Source organism: Hylobates moloch, unplaced genomic scaffold, assembly GCF_009828535.3.
Source record: "Hylobates moloch isolate HMO894 unplaced genomic scaffold, HMol_V3 SCAFFOLD_8, whole genome shotgun sequence".
Lineage (NCBI taxonomy): Eukaryota > Metazoa > Chordata > Mammalia > Primates > Hylobatidae > Hylobates > Hylobates moloch.
Genome location: NW_026652283.1, coordinates 46,272,198 through 46,299,011, shown reverse-complemented (window position 1 = coordinate 46,299,011; position 26,814 = coordinate 46,272,198). Strand labels below are relative to the sequence as shown.

The 26,814-nt window shown below is 41.8% G+C and overlaps 1 protein-coding gene across 4 annotated transcripts in view; it reads left to right on the top strand.

Annotated features, from left to right (window-relative positions):
* TESK2 (testis associated actin remodelling kinase 2) overlaps positions 1-26,814 on the top strand; it is a 148,638-nt gene that overhangs the window by 92,875 nt on the left and 28,949 nt on the right. For all 4 annotated transcript variants that reach the window (XM_032160641.2, XM_032160643.2, XM_058442323.1 and 1 more), the window contains one exon: positions 13,275-13,323. In XM_032160641.2, coding sequence (XP_032016532.1) covers positions 13,275-13,323 — 49 coding nt within the window. The remainder of the gene's footprint in view (positions 1-13,274; positions 13,324-26,814) is intronic.

Below are 26,814 nucleotides of genomic sequence, written 5' to 3'. Positions count from 1 at the left end.
ACTGACTGAATGCGAATGCCACCAAGGAACATGTTAATGTTATTTTCCTTATGCTGGTTTACAAAGAGTCAAAGTCTAAAATTTGTTTTAGATCTGTGAACGTTATATCACAGGGGAGTGACCCATACAATTTTTTTAATTATGTACCTATTATTAGTTTTCTGTGGCTATCATAACGAATTACCACAAACTTAGTAGCTTAAAACAACACACATTTATTTTATCTTACTGTTCTATAAGTCAGAGGTCTGACAAGAGTCTCACTGGGCTAAAATCAAGGTATCAGCAGGGCTGCATTCCTCTCTGGAGGTTCTAGAGGAGAATCCATTTCCTTACTTTTTTCAGCTGCCAGTGGCTGTTTGCATTCCTTGGCTCATAGACCCCTTCCATCTTCAAACCCAGCAATGAGTCTTTCTCACATTGCATTGCTCTGATATTGACTCTTCTGCCTCCCTCTTCCACCTATGAGGACCTTGTGATTACTTTGGACCCACAGTGATAATCCAGGATGATCTCTCTTTTAAAGTCTTCTGACCAGCAACTTTAATTGCATTTACAATTTTGGTTTATTTCCCTTGCCATATAATGTGACACAGTCACAGGTTCTGGGGATTAAGACATAGACATCTCTGGGGGGCCATTAGTCTGTCTACCTCAGTATCCCATTAGGAAAGCATTTTTGAGCACATCCCCATGTGGTACTATTAACCCATAATTAAATATTAGTAAAATGAAATTTCTCTTTTTATCAAAAATAAGTAAAAGTTTTCATTTTCTTCCCATACTCCAATGGATAACGCGGCTCATTACCCATTTTGGAGACTGCTGGCTAATAGTAGGTCCTAGGAAAAGACCTGTCTTAGAATAAGAATTTCAACTTTTGGCAGGGCACAGTATCTTCGTGCCTGTGAAATCCCAGCAATTTGGGAGGCCGAGGAAGGCAGATTGCTTGAGCACAGGAGTTCAAGACCAGCCTGGATAACATGACAAAACCCCATCTCCACAAAAATACAAAAATTAGGCCTGGTGCGGTGGCTCACGCCTGTAATCCTGGCACTTTGGGAGGCCAAGACGGGCGGATTACCTGAGGTCGGGAGTTTGAGACCACCCTGACCAACATGGAGAAACCCCATCCCTACTAAAAATACAAAAATTAGCTGGGTGTGGTGGTGCATGCCTATAATCCCAGCTACTTGGGATGCTGAGGCAGGAGAATCACTTGAACCCGGGAGGTGGAGGTTGCAGTGAGCCGAGATCATGCCATTGCACTCTAGCCTGGGTAACAAGAGCAAAACTCCATCTCAAAAAAAATACAAAAATTACCTGGGTGTAGTGGTGCGTACCTGTTGTCTCAGCTACTTGGGAAGCTGAGGTGGGAGGATCACTTGAGCCCAGGAGGTGGAGGCTGCAGTGAGCCAAGATCATGCCACTGCACTCCAGCCTGGGCAAAAGATGGAGAACTTGTCTCAAAAAAAAAAAAAAAAAAAAAAAAAAAGAATTTCAACTTTTATTTAAGTTCAATGAATACTGAGCGCTAACTGTGAACAAGGCAATGTTTTAAGTATATGGAGAGGCACAAACCTACATGGTATATGTTGTCCAGGTGGACTAACTATTGGCTTAAAGGCTTGTTTTTTTTTTTTTTTTTTCATGTCCTAGTCCAATGAAGGTTGGGTAGAGGTGGAAGGGGAGCTCATTTTCACCTAGAACAGGGCCTCAGATTCCTCCACTGGATCTTCTGCATCTGCTGGCAGATGAAGGAAGACGCTGTGGAAAATAGTGTTGAGGTTTTATGGAACAGGCCTAGAAATGACATAATCACTTCTGCCCATATACCACTGGCCAGAACTTAGTGTTACAATCTTAACCAACTGTAATGAACACAGGAGGAAAGGGGAAGCAATTTGTTGAACAAGTAGCTATTCTCTTCCACACACAGGATCCCTGCCCTCAGAAACCTTTTAATAATGGAAGAGGTAGACATTAGGTAAAACTTGATATAGAAGGCAGGGCCTAATAAGTGCTCCAGTAGAGGTTTATTTTTATTTTTATTATTATTTTTTTGAAATGGAGGTTTGCTCTGTCACCCAGGCTGGAGAGCAGTGGCACAATCTCGGCTCACTGCAGCCTCTGCCTCCTGGGTTCAAGCAATTTTCTTCTGCCTCAGCCTCCTGAGTAACTGGGACTACAGGTGCACACCACCACACCCAGCTAATTTTTTTTGTATTTTTGGTAGAGATTGGGTTTCTCCATGTTGGCCAGGCTGGTCTTGAACCCTTGACCTCAAGTGATTCTCCCACCTCGAGAAAGATTAATTATGATTGGAAATATTTGAAATTACATCTCTGAGCTAGAGATTCTTATAACCAACTTCAAAGAGCTATTTTAAGAATTAAGTGACAGGCCAGGCACAGTGGCTCCCACCTGTAATCCCAGCCCTTTGGGAGGCTGAAACAGAAGAATTGCTTGAGGCCAGGAGTTCGAGAGTAGCCTGGACAACGTAAGGAAATCCCATCTCTACAAAAAATTAAAAAATTAGCCAGATGAGATGGTGCATGCTTGTAGTCTCAGCTATTTTGGAGGCCGAGGTGGGAGGATCGTGTGAGCCCATGATTTCAAGGCTGCAGTTAGCTATGATCATGCCACTGCACTCCAGCCTGAGTGACAGAGTGAGACCCTGTCTCTAAAAAACACAAAGAGAGTTAGGTGATTTAATATGTGGACATGTCTGGCACACTAAATGCTATATAAATGTTTGGTGCTATTATTATTGTTGTTATTTGGAGATGTTCTTGAGCCAAGTTTTTAAGGATTCATAGAGCTTTGAAAAATGGATTCCAGACAGAGAGACTCATCCTCGCAACAATATGGAAGTAGGAGGATTCAGGACATATTTAGAAGTGGCAGGTTATATAACTGCAACATAGAGAATGCAGGTGGTGCCTGTGGCCTCAGAGCCTGCAGGCAGTGCTGGCTCTGGGTCCAGGTTGGAAAAATAAGAATTTTATAAAATGTAAAATAAAAAGAAAAGAGAGAGAATGCAGGTGGATGTAATAGGAGATAAAGCAAGAGAGGTTTGGATCAGATCATTCAGACCTTTGAATAACATGGTAAGGAATTTGGACTTTAATCGGGATCTGTAAGCTGCCACAAAAGCTTTTTGAGTAGCAAACAGTTTCTAAAGGGAAGCGATTGTGTCTTGCTCATCTTTATATACTTTTTATAACTATATGGAAAGGTAATATAGCATTGTGATTAAGAACACAGACTCTATAATCAACTGTTTAGGTTTGACTTCTGGCTCTGCCTTTTATTAGCTGTATAATTTGGGGCAAGTTACTTAATCTCTGTGCCTCAGTTTCTTTTTTGGTATGATTGGGATAATAAAAGTACTACTTCATTGGGTTATTATGAGGATTAAATGATTTCATATAAGGTAAAGTGCTTAGAACAATGCCTGCATAGTAAGTGCTCATTAAGAGTTAGCTCATACCAGGCTGGGTGTGGTGGCTCACACCTGAATCCCAGCACTTCAGGAGGCCGAGGATGGTGGATCACTTGTGGTCAGGAGTTTGAGACCTGCCTGGCCAACATGGTGAAACCTTGTCTCTAATAAAAATACAAAAATTAGGCATGGTGGTGCATGCTTGTAATCCCAGCTGCTTGGGAGGCTGAGGCAGGAGAATCCCCTGAACCTGGGAGGTGGAGGTTGCAGTGAGCCAATATTGTGCCACTGCACTCCAGCCTGGGCAACAGAGCAACAGAGTGAGACTCCATCTCAAAAAAAAAAAAAAAAAAAAAAAAAAAAAAAAAAAAAAAAAAAAAAGTTAGCTGATATCAGGCCAGGTGCGGTGGCTCATGCCTGTAATCCCAGCACTTTGGGAGGCTGAGACAGGTGGATCACCTGAGGTCAGGAGTTTGAGACCAGCGTGGCCAACATGGCAAAACCCTGTCTCTACTAAAAATATAAAAATTAGCCAGGCATGGTGGCAGGCACCTGTAATCCCAGCTACTCAAGAGGCTGAGGCAGGAGAATTGCTTGAACCTGGGAGGCAGAGGTTGCAGTGAGCTGAGATTGCACCACTGCACTCCAGCCTGGGCAATAGAGTGAGGCTCTGTCTCAAAAAAAAAAAAAGAGTTATCTGATACCATCATCATTATCATTGTTGCCAGTGCCTGGCATATAATAAGCACTCAAAAAATTTTGAGTTGTGTTTTAAATTTACCCAGTGAAGGCTGGGCGCAGTAGCTCACACCTGTAATCCTAGTACTTTGGGAGGCCAAGGCGGGTGGATCACTTGAGGTCAGGAGTTCAAGACTAGCCTGGCCAACATGGTGAAACCCCGTCTCTACTAAAAATACAAAAAAATTAGCCGGGTATGGGGGCACACGCCTGTAATCCCAGCTACTTGGGAGGCTGAGGTGGGAGAATCACTTGAACATGGAGGCCATATAGCGCTGCTGCACTCTAGCCTGGGTGACAGAGCAAGACCCAGTCTCAAAATAAAAATATATAAATAAAAATAAAAATAAATTTACCCAGTGAAGAATCACTTGAGCCCAAGAGTTTGAGGCTGCAGTGAGCCATGATGGTGCCACTGCTCTCCAGCATAGTTGACAGAGCTAGATCTTGCCTCAAAAAAAAAACAAAAACTATAATTTACCCAGCAAGTGTTTTTTATTTATTTTTAACCTCCTTCAGAGAAAGACTAACAAGTGTTTATATATTGTCATATGCCAGGCAAGAGAATGATATCTTGCTGTTAAGAAGCTTGTGGTCTAGTAAAAAAGTTATAAAGCATGTGATAAAACATAGATAAAGGTTGGAAATGATGCTATAGGAAGGTGATATAGGCTGGGCATGGTGGCTCACACCTGTAATCCTAGCATGTTTGGGAGGGTGAGGCAGAAAGATTGTTTGAGCCCAGGAGTTCAAGGTTGCAGTGAGCTGTAATTGCAACACTGCACTCCAGCCTGGGTGACAGAGTGAGACCTTGTCTCAAAAAAAAAAAAAAAAAGAAAAGGAGTGTAAATGGGTCCCTTGGTAGTTGAAGAACATGAGAAGGAAGTATTTGAACTGGTATTTGAGGATGAGTAGAATCTAACTACAGTCATGTAGTGCATAAGATGTTTTGGTCAACAACAGACCGCATACATGATGGTGGTTCCATGAGATTATAATACCATATTTTTACTGTACCTTTTCTATGTTTAGATATGTTAAGATACACAGAACTTACCATTTTGTTGCAGTTGCCTACAGTATTCAGTACAATAATATGCTGTACAGGCTTGTAGCCTAGGATCAATAGACTCTACCATATAGCCTGAGGGTATTGTAGGCTATACCATCCAGGTTTATGTAAGTACACTCTATGATTATGCAACCACAAAATTACCTAAGAATGCATTTCTCAGAATGTATCCCCATCATTAAGTGAGGTATGTGGAAATGAAGAGAGGGGCATTTTAGGTAGTGGGAACAGTCTGAGTAAAGGCAAAGATGTGGAAAAGCTTAATAATGACACTTTATGGGGAATGGTAAATCATGCTATAGAAAAGACTCGGCCGGGCACGGTGGCTCATGCTTGTAATCCCAGCACTTTGGGAGGCCGAGGCGGGCGGATCACGAGGTCAGGAGATCGAGACCATGGTGAAACCCCGTCTCTACTAAAAAATACAAAATATCAGCTGGGCGTGGTGGCGGGCGCCTGTAGTCCCAGCTACTCGGAGAGGCTGAGGCAGGAAAATGGCGTGAACCAGGGAGGCGGAGCTTGCAGTGAGCCGAGATTGCGCCACTGCACTCCAGCCTGGGTGACAGAGCGAGACTCCGTCTCAAAAAAAAAAAAGAAAAGACTCTAGTCTCTAGACAAAGTCTAGTTTACCAGTAGTATCAGAGTTAAGAGTTTCCTGTTGGGGCTGGGTGCAGTGGCTAATGCCTGTAATCCCAGCCTTTTGAGAGGCTGAGACGGGCGGATCACTTGAGGTCGGGAGTTTGAGACCAGCCTGGCCAACATGGTGAAACCCCGTCTCTACTAAAAATACAAAAATCAGCTGGGTGTGGTGGCGGGCGCCTGTAATCCCAGCTGCTTGGGAGGCTGAGGCAGGAGAATCGCTTGAACTCAGGAGGCAGAGGTGGAGTGAACCAAGATTGAGCCATTGTACTGCAGCCTGGGCAACAGTGAGGCTCTGTCTCAAAAAAAAAAAGAAAAAAAAAAAACAGTTTCCTGTTGGTCTTACTATCTTTAGAGCAGTGATAAACAGTCATTTGTTTAAAGGCCTTGCTACGCACTGCACGTAGTCTGTAGACCAAGCGACATCAGCATCACCTGGGAGTTTAGAAATTCAGATTCTTAGGCCCCATCCCTGACCTACAGAGTGCGAGTCTGCATTTTGACAAGATCCTTCATGGGTTTGTTTCCACAGTGGTCTAAAGTACAAAAGCAATCCTTGGCCTAGTGTGGTGGCTTACTTTGGGAAGCCAAGGCAGGAAGATCACTTGAGGCCAGGAACTTGAAACCAGCCTAGGCAACATAGTGAGACCCTGTCTCTACCAAAAAAAAAAAAAAAAAAAAAGCCAGCTGTGGTGGTGTGTGCCTGTAGTCCCAGCTACTCAGGAGGCTGAGACAGGAGAGTCACTTGAGCCTGGGAGGCTGAGGCTGCAGCGAGCTTATGATCACACTATTGCACTGTGCCACTGCACTCCAGACTGGGCGACAGAGCAAGACCTTGTCTCAAAAAAAAAAGCAACCATCCTTCTCAACATGAATCTGTATGTCATATGAAACTAAAAATAACAAAGTTGAGTAATCACTTACTCTCAAAGCACATGCATTAAGAAAGCACCCCCTTCCTGAGTATAATTCTAGCTGGTATGATTTGGGGTGGGGTATGGGGATAGGGGAATAAAAATCATTCAGAATATAAATTTTTAAGGTCTTGTGACATGACAATGATTTGAGGCTTCATTTCGATTTTTGATATAGTTAGCAATAAAAACTTTAGTGAAAACTTATTATTGATGTCGCATGCTTTTCTAGGCGTCACTTCCCTGTCAAGGGTGAGTAATATTTCCTCTTTATAGCATATTCTGTTTTTTTACAACATTTAGAGTGATTAACTCTGTTCAAGCTCTTTTTTTTTTTTTTGAGACGGAGTCTCACTGTCGCCCAGGCTGAAGTGCAGTGGCACAATCTTAGCTCACTGCAACCTCCACCTCCCGGGTTCAAGCGAGTCTCCTGCCTCAGCCTCCCGAGTAGCTGGGACTACAGATGCCCACCACCACGCCTGGCTAATTTTTGTATTTTTAGTAGAGATGGGGTTTCACCATGTTGGCCAGGATGGTCTTGATCTCTTGACCTCGTGATCCACCCACCTTGGCCTCCCAAAGTGCTGGGATTGCAGGCGTGAGCCACCATGCCCGGACGCTCTTTTTCCAATATAAAGCTAATGCATGTCTCAGATTGCCAGCTCCGTGACACCATTTTGGATGTGGTGGTGATTTTCCATTCGGAATGAATTGGGAGAGGTTAGGCAGTAAAGTTGCACATAGAAGTAGAGTTGTGTGACACAATTGTGATATGGTTATTTGAGTAGAGGGTGGGAAGAAAGCAGACAGAAAACTGTCCTATGAAGCCAGTGCCTGCCTGGATGTGCTATGACATCTCTGTAGATGGTGTGGTCAAAATAATAGCGGGCCTGGGAGGAAGAAAAGCAAGGGTGTGTCACATCCAAACCGGGTATTTTCAGCTTCTAGAAAAACCCATGATTTTAAAATTTAGCCATTGTTTTTCTAGTAGAATCCTATTTCCTGACTTCTTTATAAATATTTGATTAAAGAAAATCAAATACCTCTTGGCTTTACTGCCTTGCACTTGCCTCTGATGTTCTTTATTGTAACACGAGTTTACATTGTGAAGTTAATTTGGTAATTATTGCTTCTTTATTCAATAAATGTGTATTTAGCAACTTGTATACAAAACATTTTGTGTGAGACATTGTATATAGAAACAAATGAGACAAGATCTGTACTCTTAAAAGCCTTGGCCCGGCATAGTGGCTCATGCCTGTAATCCTAGCACTTTGGGAGGCCGAGGTGGGAGGATCACTTGAGTCCAGGAATTTGAGACCAGCCTGGGCAACATAGCAATACTATCTCTAAAAAATAATTTTTGTTTTTTTTTTGAGACAGAGTTTCACTCTCGTTGCTCAGGCCGGAGTGCAATGGCGCGCTCTCGGCTCACCACAACCGCCACCTCCTGGGTTCAAGCAATTCTCCTGCCTCAGCCTCCCGAGTATCTGGGATTACAGGCATGTGCCACCACGCCTGGCTAATTTTGTATTTTTAGTAGAGACAGGGTTTTCCACGTTGGTCAGGCTGGTCTCAAACTCCCGACCTGAGGTGATCCGCCTGCTTCTGCCTCCCAAAGTGCTGGGATTACAGGCGTGAGCCACTGCGCCCGGCTAAAAAATATTCAAATAGGCCAGGCACAGTGGCTTACACCTGTAATCCCAGCACTTTGGGAGGCTGAGGCAGGCAGATCACCTGAGGTGGGTGGATCACCTAAGGTGAGGAAGTTTAAGACCAGCCTGGCCAACATGGTAAAGCCCTGTCTGTACTAAAAATACAAAAATTAGCTGGGCATGGTGGCAGATGCCTGTAATCTCAGCTACTCAGGAGGCTGAGGCAGGAGAATCGCTTGAACCCAGGAGGTGGAGGTTGCAGTGAGGCAAGATTCCACCACTGCACTTCAGCCTAGGTGACAGAGCGAGACTGTCTCTATCAGTCAATCAATCAATCAATCAATACCTTATATTCCAGTCTGGGGAAGGAGTCAGAAATGTTAGAGTAGCAAGAATAGCTGACATTTTCTAGTGCTTATAATGTTCCAAGAGCCCAAGTTATCTTTTTTCATCTTCACAATAACCATATGGGTTAGGTAATATTAATATTTACATTTTGCATGTGAAGAAACTGAATTGCAGAGAGGTCATCAGTAAATGGTAGAGCCAGGATTCAAATCAAAGCAGTCTAACTCTAGATCCAGACCACTTAATACTAATTAGCAGTCATTCAAAGTAGGGTCAAAAGTGCTAGTTGTACTGTGGGAGGTAGGGAGAGACAAAAGAGAGAGAGAAAAGATTAATGCTAAGGGTATCCAGGAGATCCTTTGTATAAAAGATGAAATTTTAGCTGATCTTGGATGATTTGCAGTAAGTATAGTATTCCAATTCAAGGAAGGAACTTCAACCAAGTTTCCAAGTCATAAAAATCATTCATGCCATTTAATAAATCTTTACTGAGAACTAGCTTACTATGTTCCAGACACTATACTAGGTAGTAGAAATGCAGAGATAAATGAAGCTCTGAATCTTCCATAGTGAGAAAAGTTACAAGAGTGATACAGGGCCAACGCAGGAGAATTGCTTGACGCAAACAGTTCAAGACCAGCTTGGACAACAGCAAGACCCCATCTCTGTTTAAAAAATTAAAAAATTAGCTCGCTGTGGTGATATGTGCCTGTAGTCCCAGCTACTCAGGAGGCTGAGGTGGGAGGATCACGTGAGCCAATGAGATTGAGGTTGCAGTGAGCTATAATCACGCTGTTGTACTCCAGCCTGGACAACAAAGCAAGACTCTTTCAAAAAAAAAAAAAAAAAAGGGCTGGGCGCAGTGGCTCATACCTGTAATCCCAGCACTTTGGGAGGCCAAGGCGGACAGATCACGAGGTCAGGAGATCAAGACAATCCTTGCTGACACAGTGAAACCCCATCTCTACTAAAAATACAAGAATTAGCTGGGTGTGGTGGCACGCACCTGTAGTCCCAGCTACTTGGGAGGCTGGGGCAGGAGAATGGCGTGAACCCAGGAGGCAGAGCTTACAGTGAGCCGAGATCGCGCCACTGCACTCCAGCCTGGGCAACAGAGTGAGACTCCATCTCAAAAAAAAAAAAAAAAAAAAGAAATGAAATGTAGCTAGAGGCTGGGTGCAATGGCTCACGCCTGTAAGCTCAACACTTTAGGAAGCTGAGGTGGGAGGATTTCTTGAGGCCAGGAGTTCCAGACCAGCCTAGGCAACATAATGAGACCCTATCACTATAATAATAATAATAATAATAACAACAATAACAATAATTATAATAAAAAAAATTAGCCAGGCGTGGTGGTGCATACCTATAGTCCTAGCTGCTCATGAGGCTGAGGTGGGAGGATTGCTTGAGCCCAGAAGTTCAAGGTTGCAATGAGCAGTGATCACACCACTGTACTCCAGCCTGGGCAACAAAGTAAGACTCTTTTTAAAGAAAAAAAAAAAAAAAAAAACTTAGAAACATAGATAGAGAATGTAACCTATTCTTAAAGTTTGTTAACAAATAAAAAGAGTGAATTAGATTCATATTTTAACGAGGGGGCAAGGGAAGATTTCTATTTTTATTTTTTAGACAGAGTCTCGCTCTGTCGCCCAGGCTGGGGTGCAGTGGCATGATCTTGGCTCACTGCAACTTCTGCCTCCCTGGCTAAAGTGATCCTCCTGCCTCAGCCTACTGAGTAGCTGGGACCACAGGCATGCCACCATGCCTGGCTAATTTTTGTATTTTTTGTATAAAAAATACAATTATTATTTTGTATTTTTTGTAAAGATCATATTTCACCATATTCCCCAGGCTGGTCTTGATCTCCTGGGCTCAAGAGATCTGCCCGCCTTGGCCTCCCCAAGTGCCAGGATTACAGGTGTGAGCCACTGTGCCTGGTGGAAGAATTTTTTAAGAGGAGGGAAATTTAACTATATATTTGTAGGCTAGGGTCATAGAGCCCAGAGGAAAAGGACAGATGGGTGAAGAATAAGGCTCATGGGAAAATGTGACATTTCAAAGATAAGTTGGAGTGGGTCATGGGAAGTTTTAACATTATTCTGTAGGCAGAAGGGAACCATTGAAGGGTTATGAAAAAGAATGACATATTTTGTGTTTTGAAACTCTCATAGCCATGTAAAGGATGATGTAATTTAGGATTGTTAATAATGATAAAATAAAAACCACTGACCTTTATTTGAGCATACACTAGGTATTGCTACACAGTATACTTGAAAATATCCCATTTAATTCTCATAACAACCTTTTAAGGTAGTGTTATTTTTCTGTCCATTTTCATAGATGAGGAAATTGCGATTTATAAAGATTAGGTAACTTTCTTAATGTCTCCCAGGTGGAAATGGATAGATATCCCTGTGCTCTAGAGGAAGGGTCAATGCCTTAGTGTTTTCTATTGCTTAGAATACCAGAAACTGGGCAATTTATAAAGAAAAGGAAACTATTTCTTATAGTTATGGAGGCTGAGAAGTCCAGGGTTGAGAGGCCACATCTGGTGAGAGTCTTCTTGCTGGTGGGGACTCTCTGCAGAGTCCTGAAGTGGCTCAGGGCATCACATGGCAAAGGGGCTGAGTATGCCAGCTCAGGTCTCTCTTCCTCTTTTTTTTTGTTAGAGACAGGGTCTCACTCTGTCACCCAGGCTTGAGTACAGTGGCATGATCTCAGCTCACTGCAGCCTCAACTTCCTGGGCTCAAGTGGTCCTCCCACCTCAGCCTCCTGAGTAACTGAGACCACAAAAGTGTGCCACCACACCCAGCTAACATATGTATATGACAAGGTCTCAGGTCTCCCTATATTGCCCAGGCTAGTCTTGAACTCCTGGATTCAAGCGATCCTCCTGCCTTGATCACTCAAAGTGTTGGGATTATATGCATGAACCGCTGTGCCCAGTCTCTTCCTCCTCTTATAAAGCTACCAGACTCATTCCTGCAATAATCCATTAATCCATGAATGGATTAGGCAGAGCCCTCATGACCCAATCACCTCTTAAAAGCCGTACCTCTCAGCTGGGTGCAGTGGCTCACGCCTGTAATCCCAGCACTTTGAGAGGCCGAGACGGGCAGATCACAAGGTCAGGAGATCGAGACCATCTCAGCTAACACGGTGAAACCACGTCCCTACTAAAAATACAAAAAATTAGCCGGGCGTGGTGGTGGGCACCTGTAGTCCCAGCTACTTGGGAGGGTGAGGCAGGAGAATGTCATGAACCCGGGAGGCAGAGCTTGCAGTGAGCCGAGATCTCACCACTGCACTCCAGCCTGGGTGATAGAATGAGACTCCGTCTCAAAAAAAAAAAAGAAAAAAAAAAAGCCGTACCTCTGAATACTGCCACACTGGGAATTAAGTTTCACTATGAGTTTTGGAGGGAGCAAACATTCAAACCATTGTAGTCAGCAGACTTTTTCTATAAAGGGCTGGATAGTAAATATTTTAGTCTTTACAAGTCACACAGTCTCTGTCACAACTATTCAACTCTGCCATTGTAACATCAAAGAAGCCATCGATAATACCATATCTGTGTTCTAGTAAAACTTAATTTATAAAAACTGGTAGTTGGTCATAGTTAGCCAACTCCTGCTAGTACCCATCATAATTTGGAAAGTCTTAATCAAGCAGGAAATGTAGCTTATCATATTTTACTTTAACTGTTTTTGTTATAGTGGGATAATGGGAATAGAATTATTCCTAGGCAGGGATATAATTTCATCTCAGAGAAGCTGTCTTTCTAAAAGAGGCTGACTAGAAACAGCAGTTCATATATACAATTTAACCACATTCTGCATAATTTATCTTTTTATTATAATTGCCCTCCAACAGAATGACCCTAGAATGAAAGTTTTTATTTACTCTCTGTCCTTAATACTTTCAACATAGCAGCCATTCAATAAATAGTTGTTTAATAAATTAATGGCATACCCTCATAATTCTAGTGATTGGGGAGATGTATGAACATTTAGAGAAAAATGACGTATCTTGTTTTATTTCTATTATTAATTAATTAATTTATTTATTTATTTTTGAGGCAGAGTTTCGCTCTTGTTGCCCAGGCTGGAGTGCAATGGCACGATCTCGGCTCACTGCAGCCTCTGCCTCCCGGGTTCAAGTGATTTTCCTGCCTCAGCCTCCCGAGTAGCTGAGACTATAGGCGCCCACCACCACGCCCAGCTAATTTTTGTATTTTTAGTAGAGATGGGGTTTCACCATGTTGGCCAGGATGGTCTTGAACTCCTGACCTCAGGTGATCCGCACACCTCTGCCTCCTAAAGTGCTGGGATTACGGATGTAAGCCACCATGCCCCACCCCACAGTTTGTTTCTAATGCATGGATAACTAACCTGATTTCTTTATATGACATTTATATTTGTGTCCTTTTTCACTTGTTAAATAATTCTGTTTTGTTCTTTAGGTTCATGGGTGTGTGTGTTCATCAAGGACAATTGCATGCACTTACAGAGGTAAGACATCACTAAGTGTTGAAGTAACGTATTTGCCTTAGTTTCAGCATTTATAGTTCCATAGTAAGTGTTGCTTGCATATGTAAACAAAATGTATGTGCATTTATGTTTATGCAAAAACGGCAGTGTTAATAATGCTTTCTTCTGTTGCCTGGGAACAATGGCAGTATTTCTTTATATATATATATATACTTTAAGTTCTGAGGTACATGTGCAGAATGGGCAGTATTTCTTAATATCCTTGTATTCCCTTATAATGCTTGGTGAATACTCTGACAATATGAGTGCTCAAGTATTAAAGTATTAAGTTAGCTCTTGCTGCCTAGATGTGACTCCATCCTAAGCCAAGGGATGACAGCACTTGACTGCAAACTCTCTATGGCAACACATTACCAGACCACCTGGTAATGTTTGCTGTCCTGATCTAGAATTCCACAGTCCCTGCTGTGGTTTCCTGATTAGTCTTATTACTTGTTGGAATCAGTTTACATCTTCATTCTCATTCATTTCCAGCCTCTGCTAGGCAGAATATGTGATGGTCATTATTCATCCTCTGAGGATCAGAGAACTCTCTTTAGAGCAAATTCAGGTACCAACTTATCAGCTTCAGACCTTGCTTGGGTGCTCCTTGGAAACACAGATTCCTGGAATCTTCTAGGTTTAATAGGTTTGTATAGGGCCTATTACATCTATATTTTTAAAAGCTCCTCAGATTATTTCATGAATATCTAGGTTTGAGAATCTATGTTCTAGATTCTTTTCACATTCCTCCTTGAGAAGCAATTACCAAAGTACAAAGTGAAGAAACTTAGGAAGGAAAGTTGTTTAACAGAATTTGCAAGAGTGTTGGTTTTTTACTGGCTTGGTATCTGGTATTAGTCCTTAATAGCTTATGAAAGAGGGTCCCATGTGCCTCAGTCTCTCTCTTTTCTCAGTTACTGAAGGCACTAGAATGTGGAATGTGTGCAGCTATGCCCTGCCTCTTAAATGGAAAGCCAAAGAAGGCAGAATGGTGAAAAGGTTAAGAGCATGGCCTCTGAAGTCTTGATTACATAGGTTTGAATCTGTCTGTACCTCAAAGTTTCCATCTGTATAATGGGAATAATAATAATTAATAATAATAATACCTGCCCCAGGGAGTTTAGATAGAGAAGACAACCAAGAGCTGAGCCCTAGAATATTTAAATTTTAAATGTCTAGAGAAGGCTGGGTGCTATAGCTCACACCTGTAATTCCATTGCTTTGGGAGTCTGAGGTGAGAGGATTACCTGAGACCAGGATTTCGAGACCAGCTTGGGCAACGTAGCAAGACTCTGTCTCTACAAAAAAAAAAAAAAAATTAAAAATTAGCTGGATGTGATGGCATGTACCTGTAGTCCTGGTTACTCAGGAACCTGGGGCAGCAAGATTGCTTGAGCCCAGGAGTTTGAGGCTATAGTGAGCCATGATTGTGCCACGCACTCCAGCCTGGGCAACAGAGTGAGACCCTATGTCTAGATAGATAGATAGATAGATAGATAGATAGATAGATAGATAGATACATACATACATACATACATACATACATACATACATACATACATACATAGAGTGAGACCCTGTCGATAGATAGATAGATGAATGGATGAATGAAAGTCTGGGGAGGACAGACTGAGAAAGAGCAGTTAGTGAGGTAGGTAGAAAACCAGAAGAACATGCTGGCCTGGAATGAAAAGGAAAGAGTTTCAAGGAGGGAGTATTAATTGTGGCAAATGCTGTTGATATAATGTTGACCTCACAAGGATGTTGTGAGGATGAAATATAAAATACTTATTTAGTACAGTGCCTGGCATATATAAATTATTTAATACATGTTAACTCTTTGAACAAAATAACAGTGACTAGTCCCTCTTCTGAACTCTGAATTGTTAACATTTTTCATTTTGTACTTAGTCCTATACTGCTGTTAGTGTCATTAAATTAGACTTTTTACTGAAGTATAACATATCAGAAAAAGTATACATATGAAAAGTACCACTCACTAAATTTTTCCAAATGGACACACCCATAACCAGCACCCCAGATCAAGAAACATTTCCCATGTATTTCTTTTCTTGGAAGTGAGTCTATAAATTCTTCAAAGATAAAGTTCTCCCCTTCCTTCTGTCTACCAGAGTTCTGACGCTAATAAGCATAAAAGTATTTGATGCATTCCCTGCATGTGTGATTGTTCTCTGAAATGTGAATTCATTGGAAGGGCTGGTGTGTTAGTTTTGCTGACAGAGAAGAACATCCTTTAAAATTTGTGTTAAGTTGCATATTTTAAAGCAGGTTGTGGTGGAAATGACAGTAATGAGTGATCATAATGCAATATTCTCTTGGCCATGTTGTACTTAATCTGCTGCTTGTTAGCTTGTTTATAGCCATATAAAACATACAATGTGTACTTTATGGAAGAGTATTTATTGCCAGTCTTTCCAGCAGCATTAATGAGATTTTGACATAGCTTATGATATTAGTAATTTTTAATATGATGTTAATAGGCTGATAGTGATGAAGCCCAAATAGCCAAATGCTCTTGGTTATTTTTAGAAGGGATCAGCAAAGGCCTTGATGGCGTAGGTCTTTGGAGACTTCTAGGTTTAATTGCCTTATAATTTGACTTGGCAGCACAAATGTATGGTAAGGATAATAAAAAATAAATTATTAATAATATCTGGCACAGTCTTTGAAACTTAGATGACATTCAGTAAATACTTTTCAGTTGGTGGAATGCTTGTCCTCCAAAGTAATGTGAGTACCATTCCTCATTTCTCTTCACGTTTATTTGTCAATAATTACAGTAGACAAGCATAGCACTCATTAATACCTATAAAACATTGACATTATTAGGAAGAATATTTCTCATATACATTAGTGATCTGGACTTTCCTGGGCTTGAACCATTTCCATGAGTCTTCTTTGTAATTGTAGACATTAATTGAACTTGGAACAGTCAGACACTTAGTTTTTATTTTGTTTTTGTTTTTAAACTACCTGCAGTAAGGATAGACTAAAGATTTTTTTTTTTTTTGAGACGGAGTTTCACTCTTGTTGCCCAGGCTGGAGTGCAATGGCCCAATCTCAGCTCACTGCAATCCACCTCCCATCTTCAAGCAATTCTCTTGCCTCAGCCTCCTGAGTAGCTGGGATTACAGGCATGTGCCACCATGACTGGCTAATTTTGTATTTTTAGTAGAGATGGGGTTTCTCCATGTTGGTCAGGCTGGTCTTGAACTCCTGACCTCAGGTGATCCTCCTGCCTCGGCCTCCCAAAGTGCTGGGATTACAGGCGTGAGCCACCGCGCCCGGCCAGCTGACTCAAGTTTTTAAGCAAACTAGTATTTGTTAAAGTGCAAGCATAGGCTGGGCATGGTAGTTCACGCCTGTAAACCCAACACTTCCGGAGGCCAAGGTGGGCAGATTGCTTGAGCTCAGAAATTTGAGACTAGCCTGGGCAACATGGCAAAAGCCTGTCTCTACAAAAAATACAAAAATTAGTCAGGTGTGGTAGCGTGCACCTGTAGTCCCAGCTATTGGAGAGGTTGAGGTAGGAGGATCACCTGAGCCCAGGAGGTTGAGGCTGCAGTGAGCCATACTTGCACTACTGTATTCCAGCCTTGGTGACAGAGCAAGACCCTGTCTCGAAAAATATATAGTGAAAACGGTTTGGTGAAAGGTCACATGAAACCTTTTAAATTTAATGAGTTGAAATAAGAATCTGTATTGAGGCTGGGTGCAGTGGCTCATGCCTATAATCCCAACACTTTTAGGAGGTGGAGGCAGAAGGATTGCTTGAGGCCATGATTTTGAAACCAGCCTTGGCAACATAGTGAGACCCAGACTCTACAAAAAATTAAAAATATCAACCAGATGTGGTGATACACACTTATAGTCTCAACTACTTGTGAGACTGAGACAGGATGATTGCTTGAGCCCAGGAGGTTGAAGGTTGAGAATGCAATGAGCCATGATTGTACCACTGCACTCCAGCCTGAGCAACAGAGAGAGACCTCTTAAAAAAAAAAAAAAGAATAGGAATGTACCATAAGTATGTCTTTCATTCACAAGACCTAACCTTGTCTTTCACTTAGTCACAAGTATCAGGGAAGTGTAAATCTTTGGTTTTTTTAAACAGAAAATATAATTCTGTGTATTGGTTAGCTGTTGCCCTCCAGCCACAAAACCTCAAAAGCATACAATAAACGTTTATTTCTCACACATTTCCAGGGTTAGCTGAACTGAGTGAGGCTAGATTGGGCAGTTGTGCTGATCTCAGGCTCACTCATGCATCTGCAGATCAGCTGGTGGTCTGCTCTAGGCTGAGATTTCTGGGAGAACTTTGCTCTAGCTCATCCTCCTTCTGGGGCCAGTGGGCTAGACTGGACTTGTCCTTTTTAAGTTGATATCAGAATAGCAAGAATATGCCAGTCCATTTGCACAACGGCTTTTCATGACTCTCCTTATGTTCAGATTTGCTTGGCCAACATCCCATTGGACAAAGCAAGTCACATGCTTGAGTCCAGGGGTAGGAAATATGCTCTGCCCTTATCAGGAATATGCCGCAAAGTCATGCGTCAAAAGGCACAGATTCAGTAGGAGGCGAAGAATTGGAACCCTTGACAATCACCCATGCCCTGTAAATATCCCAGTCAGCAGATCATATGTATTTGTGTTTTCTGCCCCATTGGAGGGTAAAGAATTTCTCCCATTTCTTAAACCATAACAACTATTAGTTACTTAAACTCCCACTATGGGCAGAATGCTATGGTTGATACTTTATATTAACTGTAATTCTCACAATGCTATAATCTTATTTCTTCCATTTTGTAGATGAGAAAACTAAAGCTTAGAGAAATTAAGTTACTTCCCCAAAGTAGGATTGCATCCAGGTTCATCTGACTTCAAAGTCTATTTCTATTACAACATGCTGTTCTTAATTGATTTTTATATTCCCCCACAGTGCTAAGCACAAGATCTTATGTGTGTAGCATGCATAGTATTTGTAGAATTCAATTCTGACTCACTTTTTATGTATCCTGGGTTATTTGGAAAAGATACTTCCTTCCTGGTCATTGGGTATATTAGAGTGTGTTTGGGAGCAAGTAACAGAAAATAGTTAAATGGGCTTTAAACAACAAAAGGACTCATAGAACTGGAATTTTAGCAGTTTATTAGATTAAGTATTGATATAATTCAACGGTTAAATTGACGCTGTCCAGAGACCTTATTCTTTCTCTTTGCTCTGTCTTTATGTTGTCAATTTCATCCTAAAGATGTCTGTCACTCATAATCAAAAAGTAGCGGCCAAAAACTTACATGGTATATGTTTTCTCTTCTATATCCAAGATGAGTGGGAGGTTGGGATGGAGAGGAGAGAGAGAGAGAGAAAGAAAGAGAGAAGAGAAAGAGATAGATTGTGTGTCATCTCAAAGCGCTTTTTCCTTTTAATATTGTTAAGAAAGGCACAGAGAAGGAAATACCATCACAATCAAGCAGTTTGGGAACCCATTAGTGCAGAACCTCTCAGTGGCTAGAAGATTGGGGAATTGGGTAAGGTATATGGTTGTGGAGAGGGATCACAAATGGCAGTACTCTCTGATCAGGGGAGTCAGCAATTGAATTGCTTGGTGAGCAGGATGTTTTGGGGGTCTCTCTTGCCTTTTCTGCCACGAAGAAAACTATCCAGCCAGGTGTAGTGGCTCATGCCTGTAATCCCAGCACTTTGGGAGGCCGAGGCAGGTGGATCACCTGAGGCCAGGAGTTTGAGACCAGCCTGGCCAACATGGTGAAACTCCATCTCTACAAAAGATACAAAAATTAGCTAGGTGTGGGTGGCACATGCCCATGGTCCCAGTTACTCTGGAGGCTGAGGCAGGAGAATCACTTGAACCTGGGAGGTGGAGGTTGCAGTGAGCCGAGATCATGCCACTACACTCCAGCCAACAGAGCTCTAGGCAACAGAGCAAGACTCTCTCTACAAAAAATTAAAAAAAAAAAAAACTATTCTTATTTTCTTCTGTGGCAATGAGAACCACTCAGCCAATTCTGCAGTTGCAGAATATTCCTTGGCCTAGTCGAGGTGATTTGGTCTTTTTACAACAGAGCCATCTCAGTCGAGCAGATGTTTAGTACTGAAGGAAATGCTTTTAGCTGAAGGCTATTGCAGAGAGTTTTTTATTCACATAGCCCTGATCCTCCCATCACTCCCTATTCCCACCCAACCATACATCTTCTTTCTTTATTAAAGGGTATTAATGGCTTTGGAAATTTCTTGTTTATGTGGGTTGATATGTATTCCTTCTGAGTTGGTTTTGTCAGACTTATAAGAAGCCTTAAATCCCAGCACTTTGGGAGGCCGAGGCGGGTGGATCACGAGGTCAGGAGATCGAGACCACGGTGAAACCCCGTCTCTACTAGAAATACAAAAAATTAGCCGGGCGTGGTGGCGGGCGCCTGTAGTCCCAGCTACTAGGAGAGGCTGAGGCAGGAGAATGGCGTGAACCCGGGAGGCGGAGCTTGCAGATCGCGCCACTGCACTCCAGCCTGGGTGCCTGGGTGACAGAGCGAGACTCCGTCTAAAAAAAAAAAAAAAAAAAAGAAGCCTTATATAATCAGACAGCTTACAATGAAACTCCATGGGTTCAGTGACCAAACTCATGCATTATTTATAAAAATGCGCAAGCCAAGGCCATGTCCAGTGGCTCACACCTGTGACCCCAGCACTTTGGGAGGTTGAGGTGGGAGGATTATATGAGGCCAGGAGTTCAAGACCAGCCTATAGGCAACATAGTGAGATCTTATCTCTACAAAAAATTTAAAAATTAGCCAGACATGATAGTTTGTGCCTGTGGTCCCAGCTACTCCTGCTGAGGCAGGAGGATTGCTTGAGCCCAGGAGGGCAAGGCTTCAATGAGCTAGGATTCTGCCACTGCACCCCAGCCTGCGCAACAAAGTGGGACCCCATCTCAAAGAAAGGAAAAATGAACAAGGCAGACCTTTTTTTGGTGTGCTGTGATATGTGATATTGTTATTAGTTGTGCCTACTTCTTATTTTTTTGTGTGTTTCAGTACAGAATATTTTCCTATCCTTATTTACCATGATAAAGATGCGAAGTTGCTTGGTGCCCTGCCTTGGGTTAACTTTGGCAGCAAAGACATACCTATCTTTCAAGTTTGGGACTGGCAGCTGTTAACCACCACATGGTAGTTAAGAGACACACCAGAGGTACTAACAGTGATTGCGTCTGTGATTCAGGTTTTCCTAAAAGGACAAGTGAGGGGGAAATGACAAAGATGTAAATTAGAAAATACACAGGAAGATAGAGATTCACTTGATACACACCACTTTGAGTGAATCTACTATGGGCTAGGTACTTTGCTAGGCGCTGGGTTTAGGATAAAAAGACATCTGCTCCCGTGATCTATTGTTACATAACAAACTACCCCAAAACTTAGTGGCTTTTTAATTTTAGTTTGCTTGTGATTTTGTAGGTCAGGTATGCAGAAGGGCTTTGCTGGATCTTTGATCCATATGTGTCAGCTGGAGTGACTGAGCTGGCAAATCTATTTCCAAGATGGCTTCTTCATTTGCATATCTGGTGCCATGGTACTCCTTGGTTCTTCTCTTTTTCCACATGGTGTCTCATTCTTTAGATCATCTCCATATGGCTTAGGCTTCCCACGGCATGGTGATCTCAGGATAGTTAGACTGGTACAAACCACTCAAGTGGAAGCTGTAAGCCTTTTATGACCTAGCCTTGCAAGTTCCAGAATGTCCCTTAAGCTGCATTCTATTGGTCAAGCAAGTCACTAAGGCCATCTGTCAATGACCATCTTTAGTTCACTGGAGTGTCTTTCATGAACTCAATGGTTAATGGCTGGGATAGTGAGAAAATTCTTACTGTGCCCTTCCTTAGAAACTGTTTTTTAAAAATCTGTTATCCCATGCTGTTAACTCTCAGATCTCTCTGTATATTAATAGTTGTTACACATTATAGTTCATATTCTTTTTTTCCACTCAGTTATTTTGCTAGTGTTTGCAGTACAGCTTAGCTTGGTTACCTTCCCCAAACTGGCCATCCATTCCAAACTTATCATTTCATTTCTTTATTTTTGGAGACGGAGTCTTTCTCTGTCACCCAGGCTGGAGTGCAGTGGCATGATCTCGGCTCACTGCACCCTCCACTTCCCAGGTTCAAGCAGTTCTCCTGCCTTAGCCTGCCAAGTGGCTGGGACTATAGGCACACACCACCACACCCAGAATAATTTTTGTATTTTTAGTAGAGACAGGGTTTCACCATATTGGTCATGCTGGTCTCGAACTCCTGACCTCATGATCCGCCCACCTCGGCCTCCCAAAGTGTTGGAATTACAGGTGTGAGCCACTGTGTCCGGCCCTTATCATTATTAGAATCCTTGTTCTCAGCCGGGCACGGTGGCTCACGCCTGTAATCCCAGCACTTTGGGAGGCCGAGGTGGGTGAATTACCTGAGGTCAGGAGTTCGAGACCAGCCTGGCCAACATGGTGAAACCTCATCTCTACTAAAAATACAAAAATTAGCTGGGTGTGGTGGCACATGCTTGTAATCCCAGCTACTCAGGAGGCTAAGGCAGGAGAATCACTTAAGCCTGGGAGGCAGAGGTTGCAGTGAGCCGAGATCGTGCCACTGCACTCCAGCCTGGAGAACAGAGCGAGACTCTGTCTCAAAAAAAAAAAGAAAAAAATCCTTGTTCTCTTATTAGAATCCTTTGTTCTTTGGGGTTAGTTTTGATTTTTTCTCATCACTTGAATTTAATCGGTCCCCAGTCTTTTCCTATTTTCTTCTTTGTGATATCTTTCTGATTATTTTTCTTTCTCTTCATTCCAAAGCCATAATATTATTCCATACCTCAATTCCTACAAATACTTTTTTTTTTTTCTTAAGAGACAAGGTCTTGCTGCTCTGTCACCTAAGATGGAATACAGTGGCACCATCATAGCTCACTGCAGCCTCAAACCCTTGGGCTCAAGTGATCCTCCTGTCTCAGCCTCCCCATTAGCTGGAACTACAGGTGCATGCCACCACACCCAGCTAATTTTTACATTTTTTTGTAGAGATGAGTCTCACTATATCACCCAGACTGGTCTGGAACTCCTGATCTTAAGGGATCCTCCCACCTGGGCCTCCCAGAGTGCTGGGATTACAGGTGTGAGCTATCACACCTGACCTCTTTTCTTCATTTTGACATACTACTATCTGAATAATCATCATCAAGCACACGTGATAATGTGATGCTTCTGTCTAAAAAATTCTGTTTCGTATTCTAAACTCTCTAATCTCGTTTGATAATACGCATCCCTCCTTTAGTTACATGGGTCTTTTTGCTCTCTTCTATACATTCTTGCTTTAGGTGTCCCTTCCAGGACTAGGAATGTCCTTATCTCTCTTCTCTCCAAGCTGTGTGAAATCCCAGGTTCTCTAATGGAACTAAATCTCCTAGATAGAGCTTATAATAATACTCTGTGTGGCTGGGCCCATGGCATATGCTTAGTGTGTGTTTGTAGTTGATGGTCTAGTGTAGACCCAGCTCTAAGAAAGCTGAATTAGCCCTAGTGGAAAGAGCCAGAAATCAAAAATAGTGTGAAGGCCAGGCACAGTGGCTCACGCCTGTAATCCTAGCACTTTGGGAGGCCAAGGCAGATGGATAACTTGAGGTCAGGGGTGCAAGACCAGCCTGGCCAACATGGTGAAACCCTGTCTCTCCTAAAAAAAAAAAAAAAAAAAAAAAAAAATTAGCCAGACATGGTGGCGGGGGCCTGTAATCCCAGCTACTTGAGAGGCTGAGGCAGGAGAATTGCTTCAACCCTGGAGGCAGAGGCTACAAAGCTGAGATCACACCATCACCATTACGCTCTAGCTTGGGTGACAGAGTGAGACTCTGTCTCGAAAAAAAAAGAGAGAGAGAGAAAGAAATGTCACATCTCAAATCCTTTCATAATTAGAAGTTTATTTCACTTAAACTTCTATGTGCAAAAAATATTTCTACAAATACAGTTTGACTGCACTTTGCTTTTGGAAAAAGTAATTTTTATTTAATTTTTTTGCTTTGCTCATTTACTAATAAAAAACTCTCAAACTGTGGTACATTTCTGTTCTTATTTTTAGTAACTCCCTGTGACATTTGAGAAACAAGAATTTGAGGTTGGCAAGCTAGCCCACAAATAATAGAAGAGTTTATTTAGTTTACTTTATCTTAAAACAGTTTTTCTCTGACTTGCTTGCTTGCTTTTGGCTCATTTATTCATCCAAAAGATATTTATTTGGCTCCTACCATGTCTGGCACTATTCCAGGTACTGGGAATACAATAATGAACAAATAAAAATCCCTGTCCCACATTTTAATTTTTTTTAAGTTTAACTTTATTTTGTATTTTTTATTTTTGGTAGTGACATGGGTCTTGCTATGTTGCCCAGGCTGGTCCTGGGCTCAAGTGATCCTCCCACCTTGGCCTCTCAAAGCACTAGGACTACAGGCATGAGCCACTGTACCCAGCTGGAATTTATATTTTAATCAGCAGGGGGCGGGCAGAGGAGTTAAACTAAACAAGGGAACAAATTGTAATATATATGATGTTAAGTGCTAGGTGGTTTACAATTTTCAACATGTAGACAGGGAAGGCCTCACAAAAGAGGCTAAAATTTAAGAAGGTGGGCTGGGTGCAGTGGCTCACACACACACAAAAAAAATTAAGAAGGTGAAGAACTAGCTGTGTGGATACCAAAGTGTTCTAGGTAGTTGGAATAGTATGTGCAAAGGCGTGGAGGCAGAAGTGTGCCTGGTCTGGTTGAATAACTCCAAGGTGGGTGATGTGACTGCAGTGGAGAGCATGAAGAGAACAGTAGTAGATGGGGTTAGAGAGGAAACACTGGCTAGATCAGTCTCATATATACTGCTGTAAGAACTTTAGATTTTACTCAGGATAAATTGTGAAGTATTTGGAGGTTTTGGTGACTTATTCTTTAATGGGATCATCCTGGCTACTGTTTGGTGAATGACTGAAAAAAGAGAAAGGGTGAAAGCAGGAAAACCAGTTAAGAGACTGTTACAATAAAGTCTGTGCAATACATAAAGACTGCAAAAAAGGTGAGAGTTGATGGTAATGGACCAGAATGATAGCAGTGGAGCTGGGAATTCTGGATCCATTTTGAAAGTAGAAGAAAAACAAACAAATAGGCTTTCCTGATGCATTGGCTTTGGGGTATGAGAGGATGAGAGAAGTCAAGGATAACTCTGAGGTTTTTGGCCTGGACACCTAAAAAATAGAGTTGCCATTAATGGAGATGGGGAAGACTCTAGGAGGTATACAATGGGAGATGATCAAGAGGTCATTTTTGAATAGGTTCAGTTTGAGATATTTATTGGACATTTGAGTTGAGATATCTTCATAGATTACTGGTGTCTGAAGGAGTACTCTGAGTGATACCTTCCTTGTTCATATCCTGTTTATCAACATTTTCATTAGAGAGTGTTTCACTGATTTGGAAGGAGGCATTTTTCAACTGCTGTATTATCTCCTGAGTAACAAAAATAAAAAAATCATTCAGTGATTTTTCATACTAAGTGTTTTCTATGTGCCAGGGTCTGCTAAGCTTTTTTTTTCTCCCTCTCAATATATTATTTAATTAGCATGCAATCCTATGAAATAGGTAATATTTTTCCCATTTTACAGATGATAAATCTGAGGCTCAGAAAGAGATTAAGTTAGCTAAGGTCTTGTAGCTGAGCTAGGATTTAAATCAAGTTTTGGCTGACTATAATCCCGTACTTACTAGACTTTGAGCTCCCTGGGCTTGGCTATTGTTCACTGCTGAATTGTCAGTAGCTGGAGCATAAAGGCATGCAATAAATATTTGTTGGGTAAATGGAAAATGGATAAATGAGTACTGCTTCCCAACACTTGAGCTTTTAACAGTTAAACTGTTAGCTGCAAAGATATCTGCCTCTTTCAAGGTCATTTCAGCCATCCATTTGATGAATCTTTTTACAGCATTGGTAGTATGAGGACAGCAGAAGGATTTAGAAAGTTCTTCAGAGGATTTCTAGCTAATCTTTCTCCTAATCCCCTCATGATTGTTAAACTAATGTGACAGTTGAATTCACAGAGTTCTTTTTGAGTTTAGGCTAGATGTGTTTCTAATAGATTTGCCAAGTGTAATTTTCCCAACTTGATAAGTGGTATCATTCCCAGGAGTTGGTTCTATGTTGGCTCCTGGGAGCTGTTCCAACTTTGGAATCTGTAGCAAGTAGGACCATGGAAGGAGGGTCTCCCAATATACCTCTCACACATTGCTACTACTCAGGGGCATTTCTGCATCCCTGTACCTGATACATAATCACTGTCTGCACTTTCTGTATTTACTTTCTCTTTCTCTTTATGTGGTCTTTTCTTGTTATCCTGGTCACCATTATTTGCTTAGATAATAAATTCTTAGATCAGTGTTTTCCAGAGTCAGTCATAGGCATTTATTTCCTTACTTGCTCATTTTAGCTCATTTCAATGCAATTGCTTGTGTCTGTTTCCTATGTAACAAATAATTATTAAGCAAGATACTGTGTCAAGGGCTAGTTTAGTGAACTTCAAAAAATGAGAAGCTGTTCTATGATAGTGGCAGAATATTGTCTAAAATCTTCTGTACTACTAGGCACAAGTAGCTGCTCAATAAATGTTTGTTAAATGAATTAATAACTTGCAAATGTATTAATACAGTGAATGGCTCTTCTACAAACGACAGTTTCCTTTTCCTTTATCCCTAATCTATCCCTTTTCCAACTCTTACCAATCACCATGTCCTGTTCATCTTACCTCTTTACTATTCTTGAATCATTTATCTTACATCGTTCCTTCTGCCATCATTATGTCTTGCCATAACCTTTTAACTAGTCTCTCTGTCAGTCTTGTTTCACACTTTAAATCTATAGTCTATATTGCCAGCTGGAGTGGTCCTGAAATACAAATCTTTTTTTGTTTGTTTTGAATCATCTTAGCCATTTTTAAGTATATAGTTCAGTAGTTAGTATTAAGTATTTTCACATTGTTGTGCAACAGATCTCCAGACCTTTTTCTTTTCTTTTTTTTTTTTGAGACGGAGTTTCACTCTTGTTGCCCAGGCTGGAGTGCAATGGCGCGATCTCGGCTCACCGCCGCAACCTCTGCCTCCCAGGTTCAAGCAAATCTCCTGCCTCAGCCTCACGAGTAGCTGGGATTACAGGCATGCACCACCATGCCCAGCTAATTTTGTATTTTTAGTAGAGACGGGATTTCTCCATGTTGAGGCTGGTCTCGAACCCCAGATGATCCACCCGCCTCGGCCTCCCAAAGCGCTGGTATTACAGGCATGAACCACCGTGCCTGGCCTTCTTTTCTTTTTTTTTAAGAAAGAAGCAGCGTCTTGCTCTGTTGCCCAGACTGGAGTTCATAGTGCATTACAG